We start from the raw sequence: 9,273 nt of genomic DNA on the forward strand, positions 1-9,273 counted from the left end.
CGGGGCTGGGAATCCGTGTGTGCTGGGCAGGGTCTGCGCTGCCAGGAACCGTGTGAGCTTGTCTCCTCTTTGCTGCGGGTTGAGCCGGCAATCCCAGGCTGGAGCCTGAAAGATCCTGGGCGTCAGCGCTTGTTCTGCACTGGCCGACAGCGGCGCCCAGAGGCTCGGTGTGGAACTGCAGTTTGGCTTTTCTTTAGTTCTTTCAAGAAATCTTTTTCTTTAAAAATACAAGTTGATAACCTAAAATATTTGAATTTGATTCCTAAATGATTCTGTTTTCATCATGAAACATACTTTTTACGTGGTAGTAATGACCGCTTTTATATATTAAGATTTACATAAATTTGAATATTAAACTAAATAAGGCAAAAAAGAACAGAGTGAAGATCTGTAGGTCTCCTCTCCAATGGCCCATTACTGTCCAATTCTTCCATCCAGAGGCAATCACTGTTGTTCCTTTTTTTAAAAAAAGAGTAATTATCCATAAAGCTGGAAGTGCCAGAGGTAAGCAAAAAACGTGTCTTCAATTCCGGTCCATATTTGGTATGTAGGAAGAAATATAGGAAGAAAGCATAATTCTTCTTTCCATATTTAGGTACAAAACCATTGCCATATTTATTACAACCATCCACTGTATCCTGTACTGCTTTTAAATAATATTTTAAAATATTTGCTTACAAGGGCTACAATGTCAAAGGAGTTTTTTTAAACCAATATTTTCAAAATAATATAAATATTTTAAATTGATGTATGATAATTTTTAACCTCATGGAGAGAACTTTAAAATAATAGTTTGAATGATTTATTAGTACGCATTACCCTAAAGAGTGTGCTCTTATTCCACAGACCTATCATTGACCAAATAAGAAAGTCATGGTCTTATAAGCACTTTGAGAAACTTTAAAATGCTATTTGACTTTATGCTACCAGGCTTAGTAGAATATTAGTAATAAATTAAAATTAAGAGACAAACCACGTACATCACTGTCTTCACTGAACTAAATGGGCTTATCAATATCTCCACTGAGTATTTGTTTAGAATAATTTTGCATACATCTCTGCTTATATTTTGAATCTCCCACAGAAATAGCATTTCTTTCTTGACTATAAGATTATTTTGATTCCTAATTTTTAGAGTTTCCAGTGTATCCCTTCCTCTAAGTGCCACTGAAAATACCTTCATCACACATCTCTTGATCCTGTTCTTGGGAACATGCACAACTTTATCTATTTCCCCAATTCATATTTATTTTCAGCCTTAAATATGCAAAAAGGATGCTTCAGTGTTACCAGGTATGAGTACAGTTAGAAAAATTTAAGCATATGTGGTTATGAATTATTAATTGAATATTAATTATTAATGAAAATATGTCTCCCTAGGAAGTATATTCAGTGAAACTGTTATCACAAAGTATAGCTTGAAAAATGTATACAAAGGCCTTTTGCCCTTCTCCTTGGGAAGAACACCCTTGAGTAACCTTGAATTTGTGTTGTGTTTCCTGAGAGGCATTTGTTTCTAACATTTACCTATTCTTACCAAACCTGCCTTCAAAACAAGAGCTAGTCATTGTTTAAGGTACTAGAGATTCAGCATGTGGCCACCCAGGAACACATACAAACTGACAGATGCTTCTATATGGAAGTCTCTCTTAGTAATTGTCAGTATTAGATGCAACAATACCGCAAAACTAAGCATAACACCTTGTGACAATAGGCCTTCCCTAGAACAGGTGAATTTTACCAGAAAGTAAGAAAAAGAAATTCAGCCTTGTTAATCATCAGATTCTACTCTTCAATGTTTTAGCAAGAGGCAAATGTCATTGAAACTGATAAAAGTGATCCAGAAATAAACATTTAAATTTCCCATCATCATGCTGCAAATATAAAAGTAACATCAATCATAATTTTTCAAAAGAGGGAAAAAGATAAATAAAACTCACTGGAACCAAAGGGGTATCTTCTACAGGAAACTTTGAATCATCCAACAAAGACAAGGGATCCTTTTTCTCACAGCTTTCCTGACTGATGAGTGTGTCTGCATAGTTGGGCTGTGGGAAGATCAGATGACTCTTCCGCGAGTCTGTGGTGAGGGAGACCTCGTGGGAATAGGTCTGCAGAAAGGCCCGCACCCCATCCACACCTACAAAATGTGAGGTGGGCACACCCGCCAATCCGTCTCCATCTCTGGAAGCCTGGAGTAGGCGTGATGAATGCCAGCGCCGCAGCCTGAAGGCCAGGAGTACGATGACAAAGGCAAGAAAGACACAGGAGACAGCTGTCACTGCTACCACCAGGTACAGCGTGAGGCCTGAGTCATCTGGGTTGGCGGGAGATTCCAGAGTCCCCAGGTCCACCAGGATGTCTGGGATGCTGTCAGCTACAGCCACTGTAAGCGTAACGGTGGCAGAGAGAGGGGGCTGGCCATGGTCCTGGACCACCACCACAAGGCTCTGCTTGAGTGCATCTCTTTCCAACAGAGCTCGAGCGGTGCGGACTTCACCTGTGTGCAGCCCCACTGAGAAGAGCCCTGGCTCACTGGCCTTGAGCAGGCGATAGGACAGCCAGGCATTCTGTCCTGAGTCTCTGTCCACTGCTACCACCTTAGTCACCAGGTAGCCGGGCTCCGCGGAACGTGGTGCCAGCTCCACGCCAGTAGAACCATCAGTAGGGAGAGCTGGATATAGGATCTCAGGTGCATTGTCATTCTGGTCCAGTATGAACAGGCTTAGTGACATGTTGCTACTGAGTGGTGGGTTCCCACTGTCGCTGGCTGTCACTTGCATCTGTATATCACGAAATTGCTCATAGTCAAAAGATCTGAGTGCATACAGGACACCAGTGTCTGAATTGATGGAAATATATGAGGATAGAGGTGCCCCCTGTATGGTATCTTCAGCCAGGGAGTAGACAACCCTGGCATTCTCTTCACTATCTGGGTCCAAGGCTGTCACTGAAAAGATGGAGGCACCCCTGGCATTGTTCTCTGGGATATAGGTGAAGTAGGAGATGTGAGAGAACGAAGGTGGGTTGTCATTGATATCTGCCAGTTGCAGGGTCAAGTGAGTTTGTGTTGACAGAGGTGGACTTCCCCCATCAGTAGCTCTTACTGTTATATTATAAGAGGATACCTGCTCCCTGTCAAGGCCTCTGTGTGTCACCAATCTATAATAACTATCGATGGATTTTTCTAACTTAAATGGTAGATTCCCTGAGATGGAACAGGTTACCTGTCCATTCTGCTCAGAGTCTAAATCATGCACATTCAACAGGGCAATGACAGTTCCCAGAGGCGCATCTTCAGATACTGGACTAAACAGAGATGTGATGATCACCTCTGGATTGTTGTCATTTACATCTTCCACTGTAATCAATACTTTCGCAGTTGCTAGATATGCTCCTCCATCTTCAGCTTGTATTTCTATTTCGTAGAAACCCGTTTCTTCATAATCTAGACTTTCTGATAATTTTATTTCTCCAGTATATTCGTTTAGTTGGAATTTCACCAATTGCGTGTCAGGTAGTTTTCGGAATGAATAGATCACTTCTCCATTGGCTCCTTCATCCTTGTCGGTGGCGGTGACCGTCAGTAGCTGAGTGCCCACAGGTATGTTCTCAGGAACACTCACTCGGTATTCTGGCGAAGTGAAGACCGGGGCGTTGTCATTTGCATCGAAGACAGTTACACTGACAAGGACAGTGCCAGATCGGAGAGGGTTACCCCCATCGGAAGCGGTGAGGACCAGGTGGTGAACCGCCTCTTCCTCGCGATCTAGGGCGAGCTCCAGCACCAGCTCCGGGTACTTGACGCCACTGGCACGGCTCTGAACTGCTAAGGAGAAGTGCTTATTGGGGCTGAGCTGGTAGTTCTGTAGAGAGTTCACGCCCACATCAGGATCAATAGCTTCCAGGAGAGGAAAACGCATGCCTGGAGCAACGTTTTCATTAATTTTTATGTCTAGATTTTCTGCCTGGAATTTCGGGGCATTATCGTTGATATCAGTTACTTCTATTTCTATCCCGAAAAGTTTTACCCTATCTTCCACAAGGATGTTAAAACTAACTAGACACCGCGGGCTCTGAGCGCAGAGCTCCTCCCGGTCTAGCCTGCCAGCGGTGACCAAGCTGCCGCTTCGCGGATTCAGAGCAAAGAGCTGCGTCCTACCTCTGGAAACGATGCGGACTCCGCGCTCCGTCAACTCTCGGGGCTCCAGCCCCAAGTCCTTGGAGACGTTGCCAACGAAAGAGCCTTTCTCTATTTCCTCAGGAACTGAGTAGTAGATCTGCCGGGCTCTGGCCTCCCAAGGCATCCCGAAGAAAAGGCAGAGCAGGATCAGCTCGCTGCAGGCGGGGCTCTTCCTTTGAGCAGCCATTGTTGTAGTCACGGAATTCTCGCAAAGTCCTCACTGGACACCGTGTATGTTTCAACTGGTTCCTTTTTCTTTCTGTACAGTACAGTCTCTGTACTGTCAGCTGCGCACCTTAAATTCTGGAGTGAGTCTCGCTGCAGCCGGCGAGCCGGATTGTAGGAACTGCGGGGCTTTGTGTAGTTGGAGCCCTGAGAAACCGGATTGAGCTTCAGCTCCATTTTTCTCCTAGTAGGTGAACAGCGGCGCTCAGAGTCCTAAGAAGTTACTGCATCCACTATATATGCAATAGAAAGCAAACGCTACTTTCTGTTGTATTATTTTATTTTACATTGATTCTTTGGTTTCTCCGCTCACATATTTAAATTAATTACTATTTGAAGGTTTTTTATGGGAGGTGAGATAAAGTGGAATTTGAAGTATTATAAAATACCACACGATGATTTTTGGTTAAATCTACATTTGCAACACATTTCCCAACAGAAATATACTCACATTAAAAGGTTAAATAAAGCTCATTTTAGAGACTAAGACTATTCAGTAAAGTCTTACAATTTTATTTGAATTGTCATTTAAATAGTTCAATTTTATTTAGCTTACATTTATATAGGTTATGCTGGATATATTCCTTATGAGATAATTCACTTTGAAGCTTCTAAATTTTATTTATTTAATTAATTAAATGTATTTAGACTGACATTGTATGAGTTTTTCAAAATCCTCTTTACTAACATAATTTTATTGAGCCTTAATGGATATTTTTATGAAAATGCACTTTACCTTATAGGCATATATTATTAGAAGTTTACCTATTTAAATTAATTGAGCAGGTAATCACAAACTAAAAGGAACATACATGGCAGTTTCAAATTAAAATATTTGCATAGTAATGGAAAGATAAATAAGAATTCAAGAAGAAGAATTTCAAACATTAACATTTTTAAAAACAAAGATATAGTGATGTAGGCTTTAAACAAATAAGCACTTATGTCAAAAGACCTGTTCTCATCAGAGCTTTAATACCAATATAAATAATTTCTTAGGGGGTTTGTACAGAAGCCCAAACAGAAGTGGTTCACAGCTCTTCAATTTTGTGTGCCCATCAACCCAGCAGCAGTTCTCTCAAATGTGAGAGGTATAGAGGTTCACTTGTTTTCATGTAGAAAAGGAGTTGTTCAGAAGCTGATGAACATAGTTGACATGTTGATGTCACTATGCTTCTCAAGTATGGAATTCTACAAAGACTTTTATCCTTTTTCTTCAAAGATCTTATATCAGAGAATCAGAGACAGAAGCTGAGAGCTAAGACAATAGCATTTCATTTGATTTCTTGGAAAATTCATTATCTTGCAATGTAAAGCAAAAGAGATCAAGAAAGAGCACAGTTTCAACTCCAAGAAGAGGTACTCAGAAAAGCCAAAACTAGAAAGAAAAATCCTTTAAGGTAATTCGTCTTAAATTTTGCAGACTATAGAAACCTTTGAAATTTGTACAAGTTTTGAATCCTCTCCCAAGAAAAATTCCTACAACTATAACTTTGCATAAATTTCAGAAAATTTATGGATCTGTTGGCAATACTCCCATGAAATGCTTATGGCTTGAAAAAACCCTATTAAAGTAAATATAGAAAGATATCTGAAGGCACCTAACAGACTATTTGCAATAAATGCTTCTTTGACATGAGCACCTGCTGTGACAATTCAATGCACTATGTGTGTGTGTGTGTGTGTGTGTGTGTACAGTTCTTAGAGCCAGGATCTTGCTCTGTTGCTCAGAGTGTACTGAAGTGGCATAATCGTAGCATCATAGCTCATTGAAGTCTCTAAGTCCTGGGATCAAGCCATCCTCCTGCTTCAGCCTCCAGAGTAGCTGAGACTACAGGTGAGCATCAACATGCCAGGCTAAGTTTTTAATTTTTGTAGAGATAGGGGTTCTAATATGTTGCCCAGGCTGGAATGCCTGAATTTGCATTAAAAAACATATAAATAGGCTGGATGTGGTGGCTCACGCCTGTAATCCTAGCACTCTGGGAGGTCTTGGCAGGTGGATTGCTTGAGCTAATGAATTTATGACCAGCTTGAGCAAGAGTGGACCCTGTCTCTACTAAAAATAGAAAAACTGAGGCAAAAATAGAAAAACTTGAGCCCAAGAGTTGAAGGTTGCTGTGAGCTATCATGCTATGGCACTCTACTCAGGGCAACAGCTTGAGACTCTGTCTGGAAAAAACCCCAAACATATAAATAGCATAGGAAAATTCATTTTAAGTCTTAGCAAATTCAATGTGATAGGCTATTTATTAATTCACTTTATTAGAACCATGGCTTAGTTTAGTAATCAGAACTTGGCAAATTATCTTCAATCTGGTGACATTCTTCTACCAAATGGTAGAATAATTTGTGAGCCAAATAAGTCTTGAAAAATATAATTGATGAAAGAGTAAACATTGAGAAGACAATACGGTAATTTAAAAAATGTGATTTTAAAAAGCATATTTAAAATATTATAGAGCAGTATTTGTCAACCCTTTTTGTCTCATGGCATGATTGAACCTATAGTTAAGCTTTCATGGCACACTCAAATTATGTTGATAAAAAGGGAGTAAAAAAAGAATATACTTACTGTGCTTTGAACTTCTTTTGAAAATAATTTAATTAATGATCTTTAAAATTTTTCATGGCACACCAGTGTGCTGCAGCACACCGGTTGAAAATCACTGTTCTGGATACAAAAGTGAGGCAGTATTCTTGAAATATGAGAAACTAGTAGAATATCAGAGAAATCACAAAGAAACTTACCGATGTCAGAGTCTCAGGATGTGAGGTAAAATTATCCCCATCGTGAGGTGGAATAAAGGCTCCAGGAGAATCACTGCAAATTACGTCTTGAGTGGACTGTACGGGCACATTACACTTCAGGAAATTAAACTCTGTTGTGTCCCTTTGCGCAATACACAGATTGTAGGAATAAGGCAAAGTCTTCTCGCTGTAGTTGGGAGGAACCACGGCTCCAGACTTGACACAGAGACCAGGCTGAAAGCAGTCCCAGTTGGTGGGACTGGAGGAGCTTCGCAAGCGCAAGGCAATGGCCAGAATCACCGCTAAGAGGAAAAGCACTGAGATCAAGGCCAACGCTACGACCAAGTAAAACTGTAGGTCCGTCTGGGGATCAGAGGGCACAGGACTATCACTGAGGTCTGGCAGCACCTCCTGCAGGCTGTCTGCGAAAACCAGGTGCAACGTGGCAGTGGCCGAGAGAGGCAGCTTTCCACCGTCACGCACAGCGACCAGGAGGCGCTGCCGGGCAGTGTCCCTGTCACCCAAGGCACGCGCGGTGCGCACCTCGCCAGTGCGTAGCCCCAGACTGAAAAGCCCAGGCTCACTGGCCTGCAGCACGTGGTAGGACAGCCAGGCATTATAACCGGAGTCTGCGTCCACCGCCACCACCTTGGTGACCAGGTAGCCGGGCTCTGCGGCGCGCGGCACCATATCGAAGAGCGCTGAGCCATCGGGCTCCAACGCCGGGTACAGCACCCGCGGGGCATTGTCGTTGCGGTCATCCACCAACACGCGCAGGCTCACGTTGGCGCTGAGCTCGGGCGAGCCTTGGTCACGAGCCAGCAGCGTCAGCTGGAAGGCTCGCAGCTGCTCGTGGTCAAAGGCTCGTTGCGCGAACACCACTCCGCTCTGCGCGCTCACTGATACGTAGGATGATAGCATCGTGGGCTCAAGGTCACTGGCTACAATGGAATAAGAGATGTGGCCGTTAGGCCCCAGATCCGGGTCTGAGGCGCTGACTTGGGCGATAGAGACTCCAGGAGGGTTGTTCTCCGCCACGTGTATCAGGTAGGAGGCCTGAAGGAAAATCGGAGCATTGTCGTTTACATCGGTGATGTACAAAGTGATGCTGATACTGGAAGAAAGGGGTGGCTTGCCCCGGTCCATGGCTGTGATAGTGATGTTATATTCAGGGTTCTGCTCTCGGTCCAGGACTCCATCTGTCACTAGCTTGTAGTAATTATTATTAGAAGAAGAAATCTTGAATGGAACGTTTCTTTCTATATTACACGTGACTTCTCCATTTTCTCCGAAATCCCTGTCGCGAGTTTTGAAGAGGGCAACAACCATTCCTCGAGGGGAATCCTCTAATATCTGATCATGGAGAGACGTGATGGTTATTTCTGGGCTGTTGTCGTTTTCATCTAGGATTTCTATGATTACTTTACACTGGGTAGAGAGACCACCTCCGTCCTTTGCTTCTACTTCCATGGTGTATCGTTCTACATCTTCAAAATCCAAGGACTGGTTATTTCTAATCATACCTGAGTTCTTATCCAATGAGAACATGTGTCTTGTGCTCTGAGCAGTGCTCCGGAAGTAGTAGTTTATCTCTGCATTCACCCCCTCATCCTCGTCAGTGGCTGTCACCTGCAACACGGGGGATCCAGGGGGAAGATTTTCACTAAGACTAATTCTATATTCATCTTTGCTGAACACCGGAGGATTATCATTGGTGTCCCTGACAAAAATTTCTATATGAGCGGTGGCACTTAGAGGCGGGTCTCCTCCATCCAAGGCGGTCAATATCAAGCGGTGAGATCTCTGCTCTTCCCGGTCTAGGAGTTTCTCCAGAGATAACTCGGGATATTTTTCACCATCAGAATTAATTCTGACCATTAATGAAAAGTAAGGGTTAGGGCTTATCTGATAGTCTTTAATTGAATTTGTGTCTATATCGGGATCCGTGGCAGGGTCAAGGGATATTCGGGTACCAGCAGCAACAGATTCAATAATTTCTAAATGTATTTCCTTTTTGTCGAATCGAGGGGCATGGTCATTAACATCCTCAATAACTACAAAGATATGAAAAATATTTAAAGGATTTTCCACCACAGCTTCCAGTTGCAACTCAC

At 42.7% G+C, this 9,273-nt stretch overlaps 2 protein-coding genes across 7 annotated transcripts in view; both read right to left on the reverse strand.

Moving 5' to 3' along the window:
* The window catches only part of LOC100943920 (protocadherin gamma-C4), a 187,732-nt gene that overhangs the window by 95,586 nt on the left and 82,873 nt on the right, over nucleotides 1–9,273 (reverse strand). The window contains exon 1 of one of the 6 annotated variants that reach the window (XM_023515762.1): nucleotides 7,160–9,267. The exons of the other annotated variants lie outside the window; for them this stretch is intronic. Within the exon in view, the coding sequence (XP_023371530.1) occupies nucleotides 7,160–9,037 (1,878 nt within the window). The 5' untranslated portion in view covers nucleotides 9,038–9,267. Of the gene's footprint in view, nucleotides 1–7,159; nucleotides 9,268–9,273 lie in introns of those variants that run through there. 6 annotated transcript variants of the gene reach the window in all.
* On the reverse strand, nucleotides 319–4,702 carry LOC105887455 (protocadherin gamma-A10). The gene is made up of 2 exons (XM_012808345.2): nucleotides 1,941–4,702; nucleotides 319–521 (listed from the first exon to the last, which is right to left on the reverse strand). The coding sequence occupies exons 1-2, from the start codon at nucleotides 4,368–4,370 to the stop codon at nucleotides 357–359; spliced, it is 2,595 nt and encodes an 864-aa protein (XP_012663799.2). The 5' UTR covers nucleotides 4,371–4,702; the 3' UTR covers nucleotides 319–356.

The sequence above is a fragment of the Otolemur garnettii genome, unplaced genomic scaffold (assembly GCF_000181295.1).
Source record: "Otolemur garnettii isolate 467f Iridium unplaced genomic scaffold, OtoGar3 scaffold00003, whole genome shotgun sequence".
NCBI lineage: Eukaryota > Metazoa > Chordata > Mammalia > Primates > Galagidae > Otolemur > Otolemur garnettii.

What these genes read in the sequence shown, in the direction of transcription:
- LOC105887455 (XM_012808345.2), bottom strand. Translation starts at nt 4,370, where the DNA reads ATGGCTGCTCAAAGGAAGAGCCCCGCCTGCAGCGAGCTGATCCTGCTC. An exon ending in AAGATACCCCTTTGGTTCCA is followed by an intron (nt 522 to 1,940) that starts GTGAGTTTTATT and finishes CCGGAATTGAAG; the next exon opens with ACACGTTTTTTGCTTACCTC.